Source organism: Mobula birostris, chromosome 2, assembly GCF_030028105.1.
Source record: "Mobula birostris isolate sMobBir1 chromosome 2, sMobBir1.hap1, whole genome shotgun sequence".
Classification (NCBI taxonomy): domain Eukaryota; kingdom Metazoa; phylum Chordata; class Chondrichthyes; order Myliobatiformes; family Myliobatidae; genus Mobula; species Mobula birostris.
Window position 1 is genome coordinate 136,547,724 of NC_092371.1, and position 15,346 is coordinate 136,563,069.

General features: G+C 44.2%; 1 protein-coding gene across 1 annotated transcript in view; it reads left to right on the forward strand.

The window, feature by feature from the left end:
* Positions 1-15,346, forward strand: part of klhdc3 (kelch domain containing 3) — a 99,556-nt gene that overhangs the window by 19,217 nt on the left and 64,993 nt on the right. Inside the window, 2 exon segments of the mRNA XM_072280206.1 lie at positions 3,970-4,210; positions 11,752-11,928. Of these exon segments, the coding sequence (XP_072136307.1) occupies positions 4,057-4,210; positions 11,752-11,928 (331 nt within the window). The 5' untranslated portion in view covers positions 3,970-4,056.

Genomic DNA, 15,346 nt, shown 5'->3' on the forward strand with positions numbered 1-15,346 from the left:
GGGAGAAATAGCACAAATTGAGGCCGGGGTAGATCAGCCACAATGGCAGGGTAGGCTGGAGGGGACCGGGTACCAGGGGCCAACTCCTGTTCTTATTTCCTTTTCTTAAAGATGATGGAAGAACTTTGGTGTGTCATAGGGCAAGTCCCTTGCCGCAAGATTATGCTTCCCATCATTTAAGGCAGAGATGAAAAAGAGTTTTTCTCTCAGAAACCTGAGTCTTTGGAACTATTCCTCAGTCTTTAAATATTTAAAGACTGAGTTGGACAGAGACTTGATAAGAGGGTGAAAGATTACTGGGAGTAGATGGGAAGGTGCAGTTGAGTTACAGTCAGAACAGCCAAGATTTCACTGAATGGTAAAGCAGGCTCGAGCTGAGTCAACTACAGTGGCTGCTAATTCTTAATTGTGTACATGTCCTTCCCAGATTACAAACATCCAATTTGTCTACATCTTGTTCATGCCAACAAGCACTTGGGAGACCAGTAGGATGCATTTGCTGGCTTTTGCAGGGCTCCAGGCATCTTCTACTGGAAGGGGACTCTGTTTGTGACAATATCATTGCATCTTGCAGGGAAGTCTGGTTGAGTTAAATATCCTGGTTTATCTGCATTTTGGTCCTGTGGCTGACCAGCAGTTTTTATTTAAACCACATTCCAGACTCTGATCTCTTTGGGTTGCAAAGATTTCTCAGGAATAGAAACACCACTGTTACAAACTGTATGGTAAAAATTGGAACTGGCACCTGCTTTTAAGCTGCAGAGAAGAGGAGTGTGCAAGAGATGAAAGGGATCTCTCAGATGGAGTCTGAATATACAAGTGGTGTTGGTACCTGTGAGAGGTATTCTCCCTTCTGGTGCTGAGTGTAGTTCCAGGCTTATTACTTTATCTTCCCCTCCTCTGGTATTTGGGAACAGGGTAGAGGCTGCCTCCTTCTCGGTCTAAAACCATATAAAAATATTTTGTGAAGCTGTTCAATGTTTTCTTCTCTGTAGTTTAAGGAGGAGTCAGCTCTGGATTTTGGCATCCCCCCGTGTGAGTGAGTGCAGATGAGGGCTCCATTGCAGGTGTTGCAGTTGGTCAGATCTGAAAAACTTCCCAAAAGGATGGTAAATCTCAGAGTTGAGGCTGGATCACTGGGGTATTTAAATGTCAGAGAATTGGGGGCTCTGGGATATGGCAGGAGAAGGTCATGAAGCATGGGGGAGATCAGAGTTGAGGCTGGATCACTGGGGTATTTAAATATCAGAGAATTGGGGGCTCTGGGATATGGCAGGAGAAGGTCATGAAGCATGGGGAGATCAGCCAGGATCATAAGAAGGGTGAGACAGGCTTGAGAAACCTATTGGCCTTCTCTTGCTCTAGTCTCCTTGGGTCTTGTGTGTTGTTGGTGTGCCAGCTCTTTGCAGATCAGTCCAGTAAGCCCCAGTTCTCTGCTCTGTTCCATGTTGATGTTTTGCTTTCAAATATTTACCTGTTTGTTTCCCTTTAGCCCTTGTGTTTCCCTTGAACCAGTTGCCACCAGATTTTCACGCAGTGATTTCCAGCTGGTCATTATTTTGTTTTAAGTATTTTCTCATAGTTCATCTGGATCTTTTGCCCATTGCTTTGATATAAAGTGCCCTGTTTTGCAATCTACCCTGTTTCCTTAGTAGGAACCGAGCTGCAGGGAATCCCATCCCGGTGTAACCCCTGAACCACAGCAGTTCACCTTTAATGCACTCTTACTAGGGCTTGTGATGACCAAAACTGGATATGATAGCACAGTCGTTTTTTAATCTAATTAGAATATAACTGCAGCTCCCTGCTTTGTGCGTCGGGCCACTTCTCACACGTCCCAGGTTTCAATAACCACTTTCAAATGTCGTGGCATTTACTGGACGTGTATACTTGAAGCATAGCCATAAAACAGTACAGCACAAAACAGTCTATTCGGTTTGTGATGTTGTGCCAGTCTTGTTGTCTACTTGTACTAAAATTTTGTTCTGTGTAAAATTCATTTCCCTTCATAACTGCGGCTTTTGACACAATTGGCCACGGTGTTCTCCTTGATCACTTGAGAACTGGGTTGGCTTCTCTGCAGTATCCTTAATTGGCTTCATTCATATATCTTAGAGATTTTTTTTCTCTCTGTCCTGGAGACCAGTTTTCTAAGAGATACTGTGTACCTTATGGTGTTGCTCAGAGAAGCTGGCTGGACCCCTACTCCTCTTCTTGTACATGCTCCCCTTAGGAGACGTCGTTAGAGAGCACAGACTTGATTTCCACAGTTCTGCAGGTGGCACACAATTGTATATCTTAGTGGAGCCTGATGACGATAAACACCCGGTCTTCTCTGACTAATGGTATGGCTGCAATAAACAAATGGAAGAGCAATAATTTTCCTAAAACTAAATGAGGATAAAACTGAAATACTTTGTTGGTCCCAAAGTCAAAAGAGATGAACTCCTTGATAAATTTGGGAATTTGGCTCCCTTTGTAAAATCGTAAATAACAAGCCTGGATGTTATCCTTGATTAAGATTTGAAGTTTAAATCCCAAATAAAGAAAGTGATCAGAGCAGCATTTCTACACTTAGGAAATATTGCAAAGGTGCATCCATTTCAGTCACGCAGTGATGCTGAAAGACATATTCAAGTCTTTTATTTTGAATCAACTAGATTACTACAATGTACTTTTCACTGGCCTTTCGAAGCAATCTTTTGACAAACTTCAGTTCATCCAGAAAGCTGCTACTAGATTTCTAAGCACAGCCGGGATGAGGGAACATATGACTCCTGCACTAGCTACTCTGCATGGCTTCCTGTATCTTTTACAATTGATTTTAAACTTCTCTTACTTGTTTTTTTAAGTTATCAATGATCTAGGACCCAAGTACATCATAGAATCATTTTCGTTTTATAGTTCCCCTTGAGCTCTCAATTATCCTCTGCTGATCTCTTAAATTTAAACAATCTCCCTCAAAAGTTAATTGGCAGGTCAGCTTATTTGAACTACACTCCTGAACTGTGGAATTCAAATACCTAAAACTATAAGCCATGCAGATGCAGTTGACACTTTTAAATGCCAGTTCAAAATCTGTTTATTTAAACTTGCTTTCAACTAACATCTTTTTGTCTTTTATTTTCATGTTTCTACTTTTATCCCGTTGTCAGGTACTTTGAACTACATCATCTGTATGAAAAGTGCTCTATAAATTTATTGTTATTATTATTCATGTGTCCAACTGAAAGCCTGTTTAACTACCTAACTGCCTGCTTCCATCACTACTTCTAGTAACCTACAACTCTCGAGGTAAAAAACGAACTTTCCCTTCACACTGCCTTTAAACTAACTTCCACCCTCACCCGCCACACTTTAAATGCAAGGCCTCTGGTATTTGATATTTCTATCATGGAGAAAAGATTCTTACTGCCTACTGTAGCTATGCCTCATAATTTTGAAATCCTCTATCAGGTCTCCCTTTGGCCTTCAACCCAAGTTTGTTCAACCTTCTCTTATAGCACATATCTCTAATCCAGACACATCCTGATTAAACCTCTTCTATACCATCTCCATATCCTTCCTATAATGGGACGACCTGTACTTACACACCCTGCTCATTCTGTCCCATTAAGCTGACATTGTCTTTGCTCTGTCACTTTCTACCTCAGTATTAAGTTTTACATGCCATTTGTCTGCAACTCTGCTGGTCTATATATAAATATGTATCTATCCCATCTATACAAATGGATATCTATCACATGCTGACTGTTGCTATCCTTCTCACTTTCTGTCACGTGATGTGAATCCTGCGGGGGTTCCCAACCCTTCGATGATGGTAGGGGTCCATGGCATAAAAAAGGTTGGGAACCCCTACTTAAAAGTGGCCTGTGTTACACAAGCATTGACCTGATTGTTTGGTGCTGTGACCCAGGAGTCAGTTGTCAGGTGCAGTAACTCTGTCCTGTCCTCTTCTCATCCCCGCAGCTGCGTTTGAGATGACTCGTGCCTGAGCCGGCGAAACGGAGCAGCCCTCCCGGCTGCTCCTGAGAAGCTGCTGTCCTGCAGAAGGGAATGTTGCGGTGGGCGGTGCACCTGGAAGGAGGCCCGCGAAGGGTGAACCATGCAGCAGTGGCCGTTGGACACAAAGTCTACTCCTTCGGGGGTTACTGTTCGGGTGAGGACTATGAGACGCTCCGACAGATCGACGTGCATGTCTTTAATGCAGGTAAGCATCAACTTATCCCATTTTGTGTGGAGGGACCTGAGCCCACCACTGTTTAGCCTTTGTTTTCTCTCTTATTGTGCCCCCAATCCCTGCAGAGCCCCTCCATTAGCTGGGTGTTGGTCCTGCTGGCTGATCGGTGGGTGATGGCAGTGGTAGAGGAGCATGCTTCATTAAGATGCCATTAAACCAGAAAGAGTGCAAAGATTCATCAGAATGTTGCCAGCACTCGGCCTGAATTATTGGGAGAGGTTGGGCAAGCTAGGTATTTATTTTGATAAACATAGGAGACCTTATAAAGGTGTATAAGATCATGAGGGGGATAGTTATGATGAATGCACACAGTGTTCTTCCCAGGGAAAGGAAATCAACAACTAGCGGATAAAGGTTAAAGGTGCAATGGGAAAGATTTAAAGGAGATCTGAGAAGCAACTTCTTCACACAGAGCATAGTTGCTATATGAACTAGTTGCCCAAGAAAGTAGTTGAGGTAGCTGTTTTAACAACATATAAAAGACAGTTGGACAGGTCCGTGGATAGGAAATGGTTTGAGGGATGTGTGTCAAATGCTGGGAAATGGAACAAGTTTAGATGAGAATCTTGGTTGGCAGGGATGATTTGGGCTGTAGCGCCTTCTCCTTGCTATGTGACTGTGACGAAGACTCTGAGATAGCAAGGCTGCCAAAACCCTACAGCTTGGGCAGGGTGTGCCTATGTGTCTTCGCACTGGAAATTTCAGGAAAGCATGGAGCAGCTGCCATCCTAGGAAAGACAATATTACTGAGTGCTGTGTGCCCTGACAAATCAGATAGCAATCGTTAGCCAACGGCATCCCTAACATTCCACAGCTTTATCTCCCAACTTAAACGGAGCTGTCAGATCAGGTTTAATATCACTGGCATATGTCATGAAACTTCTTGCTTTGTACATGAATTCATTGTCCATTCAGAAATCTGATGACAGAGGGGAAGAAGCTGTTCCTAAAATGTTGAGTATGTATCTTCAGGCTCCTGTATCTTCTCCTTGATGGTAGCAAGGCGAAGAGAACGTGTCCTGGGGGATGGGGTCCCTAATGATCGATAATGCCTTTTTGAGGTATCACCTTATGGAGGTGTCCTCAGTGCTGGGGAGGTGAGTGCCCATGATAGAGCTGTCTGAGTTTATAATTTCCAATCTCAGCAGTGGCCCCTCTGTACCAGACAGTGATGTAAACAATTAGAATGCTCTCCATGGTACAGCTGTAGAAATTTGTGAGTGTCACAGGTGACATTCCAAGTCTCAAACTCCTAATGCATTATAACCTCTGTTGTGCCTTCTTTGCAATTGCATCAATGTGTTGGGCCAAGGATAGATCTTGACACCCTGAAACTTTAACCTGCTCACCATTTCAACTGCTAATCCCTTGATGAGGACTGGCATGTATTCCCTCAACTTCCTGTTCCTGAAGTTCACAACCAATTCCTTGGTGTTCCTGACACTGAGTGCAAGGTTATTGTTGTAACACCACTCGACAAGCTCCCGTACGCCTCCTTGTTACCATCTGAAATTCTGCCAACAATAGTTGTGTTGTTTATGGATAGGGTTTGAACTGTGCCTAGCCACACAGTTGTGGGTGAAGAGAGAGCAGAGCAGTGGGCCAAGCACGCATCCTTGAGGTGTGCCAGTGTTGATTGCTAGTAGGATGGAGATGTTATATCAGGTTCACACTGATGTTACATCAGGCTGTCGGTGAGGAAGTCAAGGATCCAGTTGCAGAGGAAGGTACCGAAACCGAGGGAGTGGAGCTTGTTGAGCTGCAGATAGTGGGCATGTCACAGTCACAGTGGGGGGTGCGGGTCCCATTTCAGTGAGCTAATGTGAGAGGGGAAAACTGCTAACAGATTCCTCAATCATATCAACATCTGACACCGCTGCTGTTTCTGGGATGTAGAAAGGCTCTGGATAAAGCTGGCTCTGGCCTGCTGTGTATCCTTGCTCAGGGCAGTAGAGGACACCAGCAGCCTTTGACGGGGGAACTGCCAGCCTATGAACAGGTCCTCCAACACACCATGTGTAAAAAGATTTTTTTAAACTTCTCTTCAGGTTCCCTTCTGAACCTCACTTTAAACCTGTGCCCTCTTGTCTGAGACACTTCCACTGTAAGAAAATGATTTGTAGTTCTCACCCAAGAGATCTACCCTACTAACTCCTCATAATTTTGTACATTTTTGTCAGATGCCTCCTTGGCTTTCCAAGGAAAGCAAACCCCAGTCTTTCATAACTAAAATGTTCTATTCCTGTTAATATCTTGGTGAATCTCCTCTGTATCCTCTCCTGTGTAATCACATCCTCTCCTCAGTTGTATATTCAAAGGTATGTTCATTTATTATCAGAGTATACAACTCTGAAATTCTTCTCCAGATAGCCACAAAGCCAAGAAAGAAAAGAATGGCATCACAGTCATTAACCCCCAAATCCCCCTGCCCCACACAAAATACGAACAAAAAATGGAACAGGACCATCAACCCCAAATCCCCCTCCCATGCACAAAAAACCCTGAGAAAGATCAGGCAAAAAACACAGAATATATTTAAAAAATTTAAAGACTGGGGAAGAAAGTCCATATCCATATCCAAAATGCAGAAAAACCTGAGTAAAATTGTCCAGGCACAACAGTGGGCTCTCTCCTCTCTGGCAGCAGAGTGATCCCACCAGTAATCAAAAGGCAGTCTCCCCTCTCTGACCACAGAGCGATCCCACCAGTAACCTAAAGGTAGTCTCCCTCTCCGGCAGCAGAGTGATCCCACCAGTAATCAAAAGGCAGTCAGTCTCCCCTCTCTGACCACAGAGCAATCCCACCAGTAATCTGAAGGTAGTCTCCCCTCTCCGGCAGCAGAGTGATCCCACCAGTAATCTAAAGGCAGTCAGTCTCCCCTCTCTGACCACAGAGCGATCCCACCAGTAATCAAAAGGCAGTCAGTCTCCCCCCTCTGACCACAGAGCGATCCCACCAGTAATCAAAAGGCAGTCTCCCTCTCCGGCAGCAGAGCGATCCCACCAGTAATCAAAAGGCAGTCAGTCTCCCCTCTCTGACCACAGAGCAATCCCACCAGTAATCTAAAGGTAGTCTCCCTCTCCGGCAGCAGAGTGATCCCATCAGTAATCAAAAGGCAGTCAGTCTCCCCTCTCTGACCACAGAGTGAACCCACCAGTAATCTAAAGGTAGTCTCCCTCTCCGGCAGCAGAGTGATCCCATCAGTAATCAAAAGGCAGGCAGTCTCCCCTCTCTGACCACAGAGCGATCCCACCAGTAATCTAAAGGTAGTCTCCCCTCTCCAGCAGCAGAGCGATCCCACCAGTAATCAAAAGGCAGTCAGTCTCCCCTCTCTGACCACAGAGCGATCCCACCAGTAATCTAAAGGTAGTCTCCCACCTCCGGCAGCAGAGCGATCCCACCAGTAATCAAAAGGCAGTCAGTCTCCCCCCTCTGACCACAGAGCGATCCCACCAGTAATCTAAAGGTAGTCTCCCCTCTCCGGCAGCAGAGCGATCCCACCAGTAATCAAAAGGCAGTCAGTCTCCCCTCTCTGACCACAGAGCGATCCCACCAGTAATCAAAAGGCAGTCTCCCCTCTCTGACCACAGTGATCCCACCAGTAATCAAAAGGCAGTCTCCCTCTCCAGCAGCAAAGCGATCCCACCAGTAATCAAAAGGCAGTCAGTCTCTCCTCTCCAGCAGCAGAGTGATCCCACCAGTAATCAAAAGGCAGTCAGTCTCCCCTCTCTGACCACAGAGTGATCCCACCAGTAATCAAAAGGCAGTCTCCCTCTCCAGCAGCAAAGTGATCCCACCAGTAATCAAAAGGCAGTCAGTCTCCCCTCTCCAGCAGCAGAGCGATCCCACCAGCGATGAAAAGTCAGGCAGCTGGTGCTCACCATTTACACTGATCTTGATGATTCAACTTCCCTCGTCACTTTAATCGGTGAAATAGAGTTGAACGTCAGCTCACGTCCCGTCCTGTAGCCTTTTCGCCACGAGTCTTGAGCTTGCTGCTTCTGGCTCACAGAATCTTCTTGAAGATAGCAAAGCACTGAATCACCCAAACAATCTCCAAACTGCAAATCACAGGTACTGACAGTTCCAGAAATACATTCAAGTTGAAAAACAGACATAAAAGAAGTGAAATGAATAGGTTGGTGAGCTATCTAGAAGATGTCGACTGTAGGAGTATTGTATGCAGACACCATTCTAACCGGAAGTTGTCCCAAGAATGTAGCGGCCACGTGTTAAGGTTCCCTGCCTCCTGGCTCCATCTGGTGGAGTGTGCCTGTAACTGTCTGGTGGCCACATGGCTCTCGGGTGCGGAGGTGATCTGGAGTTAAACTATGCTGCAGGGAGCAGAGTTCAATCCAACCATGGCAGCTGTGAGTTTTAGTTTAAAATAGTAGTCATTGCTTGGAATGTCAGACCTTGTTCACTTGATCCTTCAGGGAATGACACTTGCATTTAGATTTCCTCTGTGATTTTAATCCAGGATATGTCTGCTTGTCCAGAATCGTGGAGTCATATGGCACAAAACAGGTTGTCCAGCCCAACTCATTTACACTGACCTACTCCATTGCTGTATTTGGCCCATATCCTCTAAAGCTTTCCAATCCATGTGCCTGTCCAACTGTCTTTAAAAAGTTTGTACTATACATGCCTCAACAATTTCCTTCGGCAGCTAATTCCACATGGGTACTATCCTTTGTGTAAAAACCAAATAGTTTCCCTTCAAAGTTTCTTAAATCTCTTACCACCTTAAATCTATACTTTCTAGTTCTTGTTTCCCCAACTCTGGGAGAAGAGGGAATGTCCAGCGTGGGAGGGTCTCTAGTTATGCTGGCTATTTTCAAGTCAGCAAAAGTGTAGACTGACATAGAAGAATAATGTGAGGCATTTAAGGATACAATCCTAATGATGGTTATAGTGTCAAATAGCATCGAAACAGGCTCTTTGGCTCATTTGGTGTACAGTGCCTAAAAAAGTATTCATCCCAAGTGGAAGTTTTCATGTTTTATTGTTTTACAACATTGAATTATGGTGGATTTAATTTTTTTTTGACACCAATCAACAGAAAATTGAAAGCAGACCCCTACAGCGATCTAAATTAATTATAAATATTACAATTGTAAATTAATTATAATTAACTAATTATAGTCAATTATAATTAACTATAATTAATTATAAATTAATCAAATATAAAACACAAAATAATTGTGTAAGTATCACCCCCTTTAATAGGGCACACCAAATCATCACTGGTGCAGCCAATTGGTTTTAGAAAGTCACATCATTAGTTAAGTGATCACTGTGTGCAGTCAAGGTGTTTCAATTAATTGTAGTAAAAATACACCGGAATCTGGAAAGTCCAACTGCTGGTGAGTCAGTATCCTGGCAAAACCTACACCAGGAAGACAAAATAACACTCCAAGCAATTCCATGAAAAGGTTATTGAAAAGCACAAGTCAGGAGATGGATACAAGAAAATGTCCAAGTCACTGAATATCCCTTGGAGTACAGTTAGTCAATCATCAAGAAATGGAAAGAATATGGCACAGATGTAAATCTGCCTAGAGCAGGCTGTCCTCAAAAACTGAGTGACCGTGCAAGAAGGGAACTAGTGAGGGAGGCCACCAAGAGACCGAAGACAACTCTGGAGGAGTTACAAGCTTTGAGATGGGAGAGACTGCACATACAACAACAGTTGCCTGGGTGTTTCACCAGTTGCAGCTTTATGGGAGAGTGACAAAGAGGAAGCCACTGATGGGGGAAAAATCCTCACATGAAATCTTGGCTAGAGTTTGCCAGAAGGCATGTAGAAGAGACTCCAGAGTCAGCTGGAAGTGGGTTCCGTGGTCTGATGAAATCAAAATTGAGCTTTTCGGCCATCAGACTAAAGCCAAACACTGCACAACATCAAAAACACACCATCCTTACTATGAAGCTTGGTGGTGGCTGCATCATGCTGTGGGGATGCTTCATTGCGGCAGGCCTTGGAAGTCTTGTGAAGGTAGAGGGTAAAAGTGAATGCAGCAAAATTCAGGGAAATCCTGGAGGAAAACCTGATGCAGTTGCAGTCTGCAAGAGAACTGCATCTTGGGAGAAGATTTGTTTTTCAGCAAGACAATGACCCCAAAAATAAAGCCAAAACTACACAGGAGTGGCTTAAAAACAACAAAGTTGATGGCCTGGAGTGGCCAAGTCAGATTCCAGATCTCAATCCAACTGAGAATTTGTGGCTGGACTTGAAAAGGGCTGTTTACTCATGATCCCCATGACATCTAACAGAGCTTGAGCAGTTTTGTAAAGAAAAATAGAGGAAAATTGCAGTGTCCAGATGTGCAAAGCTGATAGAGACCTATCCACACAGACTCAAGACTGTAATTGCTGCCAAAGGTGCATCTACTAAATACTGACTTGAAGGGGATGAATATTTATGCAATCAATTACTTTGTGTTTTATATTTGTAATTAATTTAGATCACTTCGTAAAGATCTGTTTTCACTTTGACACAAAAGATTTTTTTCTGTTGATCAGTGTCAAAAAGCCAAATTAAATCCACTGAGATTCAATGTCGTAAAACAATAAAACATGAAAACTTCCAAGGGTGTGAAGACTTTTCATAGGCACTGTATAACAACCAAAGTGTCCCATCCAAGTTAGTCCCACTTTTTAGCATTGGTCCCATAACCTTTGAAACAGTTCCAATCCATGTACCTCTCTGTCTTTTAAATCTTGTTACTGTACCTGCCTCAACCACTTTCTCTGGCTGCTCATTCCATTTACTTGCCACTCTCTGTGTAAAAACAAAAGCTTCAACTCAACTCAAGTTCCTTCTAAATCTTTCCCCTCTTACTTTAAATCCATTCCCTCTAGTTCTTGATTTCCTTAGCCCTGAGAAAAAAAGACTGCGTTCTTCCTGTCTGTGCCCCTCATGATGTTATACATCTCTCAAAGATTACCCCTCAGTCTCTTGCGCTCCAAAGAATAAAGTCCTAGCTTGTCCAGTCTCTCTGTAATTAACTGTCTCTAAGTCCTAACAACATCCTTGTGAATCACCTCAGCACAGCTTAATATCATTTTTCTAACAGCCGAGAGATCAAAACTGAACTCGATATTCCAAATGTGGCCTTGCCAACATTTTGTACAATCGCAGCATAACATCCCAACTTCTTTACTCATTGCCCTGACTGAAGAAGGTTAGTGTGCCAAAAACCATCTTCATCACCCTCTCGACCTATGACTCCACTTTAAGGGAATCATGTTCTTATACTCCATAGTCACTCCGTTCTGCAGCACTATCGTTCACTGTGACAGTGGTTCTATGCCCAGTGAAGGATGGGCAATAAATGCTGGCAGTGTTGAAATAGAGCAGGGCTGATACCCGTAGCTGTCATGGCACTGTGTGCTGCAGATACCCGGCACTGCAGAGAGGTCTGAAGTCTGGTGCCCTCGCCTCAAGCAGTGTAAGCACCCTGCTGACTCTCGACAACCAAATGAAAATGTTTCCTTCTCTGCCACAGTTTCGCTTCGCTGGACGAAGCTCCCGCCTTTCCATTTGGAGCGGAGAGACCAGACGCCTCCGGTGCCGTACATGAGGTATGGCCACACTGCTGTGCTCGTCGATGACACCATCTACGTCTGGGGCGGAAGGAATGACACAGAAGGAGCATGCAATGTGTTGTATGCGTTCGATGTCTGTAAGTGCACTCCCGGTCATCGCCTCGTTCCATCTTCTACGACCCCCTCCCCAAACTGGCCAGTGGAGGAAGTGGAGCACCACCACGTTGAGGGAGCACCTTGCTGTCAGTGGGGTGGTTTGTTTCATTCAGTGACCCGAGTATCGCTGATGAAGCCAGTCTATTGCTAACCCCTAATTGTCAAAATGGAGTTCACTGTCACAGCACAAATACATGTCTGCACAAGTGCATTGAAAATCTTACTTGCAGCAGCGTCACAAGCACATAGCATCATATAAGCAGCATTCACAAGAAAAAAAATAAATTATGTACAATTTTTACAGCAAGGGTCACTATTAGAACAAAATAAAAACAAAAAAGTTAATGTGATCAAGGTGGTTGTAGTATTGCCAAGCTGTAGTGATTAAGGTCTTGCTGGTTGGTTCAAGAACCAAATGGTTGAAGGTGTTGGATCTGATGATATTGATTCAAGGTTCTTCCGAAGTCATGAATGAGGCATAAACTTGGTGATTACGACCATCTTATTAAGTGTTACAAGAGCAAAGAATGAACAAAGAAAAGTTGAAAAATAAAAATTAGTCATCGTCAATTCATGCCCAGGCTAGATATAATCAAAATTCCAGTAATAACAATTAACCTATAAAATAGCTAAATTCAAGTGGCGTAACACTTGCTGCAGACAATCTGAGAGCTTCTAGAAAAGTGCCGAATCAGCTATACTACATTTACTGGAAAACGTACTGAACAATTACAAGTATATAGGTGATTATATAAAAATTATAAGCAAGCATAGGAAAGCTAAACTGCAAGAAAAGTAACAATTCTACACCCTAATCCAAAAAGGAGAAGTAGCCGTTCCTGAACCTGGTGGTGTGAGACATCAGGCTTCTGTACTTCCTGCCTGATGGTGGCTGCCAGTAGATAGCATGGCCCAGATGGTGGGGGTCTTTGATGGATGTTGCCTGTAGATAATACCAATCAACTGTATGGAGGGACATGCCTATGATGTATTCGACAGAGTCCACTACTTTCTGCAGCTTATTATATTTCTGTGCATTCAAATTGCCATACTAGACCATGATGCAACCAGTCAGGGCACTTTTAACAATAGAAATTGTTAATGTTAGTTTGTGGACATAGCTCAGCACATCATGGGCACCAGTTTCCCATCCATGGACTCTACATTTCATGCTGCCTCAGGAAAGCAGCTAGTTTAATCAAAGACCTTGTCTATGCTAGACATTTTCTCTTCTCTTCCTCCCACCCCCCCATTTGGTAGAAAACACAGAAGCCTGAAAACATGCAACACCAGTCCCAAGGATGGCCTCTATCCCACTGTAATCATATTATTGAACAGTATGATGGACTCTTCAAATCGCAATCTACCTGGTTATGATCTTGCTCCTTTTATGTCTATCTGCTCGGCACTTTCTCTGTACCTGACATTTTATTCGGTACTCTGTTATTTAATTTGTAAGGTAAACCAATGACATACCAGTAATGTACTGGGTTTTTCACTGTACCCTGGTACATGTGACAATAATAAACCAATTCCAATATCTCAATGCAGATGTAATGAATTGATCTGCAGGATAAGTTTTTCACAGTACCTTTGTATATGTGACAAAAATAATAATCCAATTTACCTCCTCCGCCTCCAAAGAAGGGAGACACTAGCATGCTTTCCTTATGATTGCATCTATGTGCTGGGCTCAGTATAACACCCAGGAATTTAAAGCTGCTAACTCTCTCTATCTCCAACTTCCCCCCATTGTAGACTAGCACACATTCACCCTCCTTCCCCTTCTTGCTCCTTGAGAAGGTGGAGGTGAGTCAGCACCCTGAATCACTACAGTCCTCGTGGAGATTTTCCTGCAGTGCTGTTAGAGAGGGAGTTCCAGGAGTTAGCCCTGTGACGATGAAAGACCAGCAATACATTTCCAAGTCAGGTAGTGTGTGACTTCAATGGGAACCTGCTGGTGCTCGAGTTCCGTTGCATCGGTGCCCTTGTCCTTGGTGGTAGAGGTCACAGGTTTGGGAGATGCTGTCAGAAGAGCCTGGGTGAGTAATTATGGTGCATTTTGCCATGTTCTGCAAACACTGTGCCAGTGGTGGATGGAGGGAGTACTTTGAGTGGTGGATGAGGTGCTTTGTTCTAGATGGTGTTGAGTTTCTTGAGAGCTGTTAGAGCAGCAATCACTCAAGCAAGTGGAGAATGTTCCTTCACACTCCTCATAGATGGTGGAAAGGCTCTAATGGGGCAAATGATTTTAACAAGGCTCCTGCTGAACGAGCCAAGAAATAATTAGAATTAGAATTGCAACCTTGGGACACATATTTTCAAAGGAGGCAGTGTGGAGCAGGTAATCTGTGGATTATCATGCATGTGATCTCACTGGATATCTTTGGGGGGGGGGGGTTTAAAACTCATGATATTGGAAGCCTGCTGCCATTCTCACCTAGATAAGACACACCAGCCTCGCTCTGCAGAGCAGGATCGCTGTGACAAGGTCGTCACGAAATAAGCAATGGTGGGTCAAACAATCTGTGGAGGAATCAGTGTGAATCAATGATTTCATGTTGAGCCCCAGTGTCAGGAGAGGAACAATATTATATAGAGAGCAAGATCACCTGTGGGAGAGGGTGTGGTTCTCACTGATTAGTAGAGCCAGATGGGGAGAGCGTGAAGGGAGAAGAAAATAAGGTGGATGGTTGATGATGTGTGGGAGGAGAGCATGGTGGTGTAGGTTTCCTGAAAATGGGAAATTCACTATTCATCCCATTGAGTTGTAAGCTTTCTAAATGGAATATGAGATGTTGTTCTTCCAATCTCCCTAGCGATAGAGACGGCTGAGGGCAGACTGGTCTATGAGAGTGCAAAGGGGAGTTACAATGACATGGAAACAGAAGCTGAAGGTTTATTGAGGACAGTACATGGATGCTATGTAAAAGAGTCACTTAATCTACACTTGGTTCAGCAATGTAGAAGAGACTGCACTGTGAGCACCAAATATAGTAGATCGCGTTGGAAGAGGTGCAGGTGAATTTCTGCGTCATGTGGAAGTGCTGCTTGGGTCCCTGGATGGTGGTGGAAGTGAAGTGACAAGTGTCTCACCTTCTGTGAGTGTGGGAGAATAGTGCAAGGGGAGGGTGGAGAGGGACAAGCAGACCAGGGAATCATGGAGAGTGAGGTCCTTGTGGAAGGGAGAGAAGGGAGGAGAGGGAGTGTTTGACTGGTGGTAGGATCACATTTGTAACTGGCCAAGTGGTGGAGGGATGGTACATTGAATGTACAGCATGGTGGGCTGGAAAGTGAGGACAGGACCGGGGAACTCTATGGCTGTTCTGTCTGGAGAGGGCAGTGTGCAGGAATTGGAGCTAGAGCGTTGCTTTGGAGATGACGATTGGCTAGAATGTT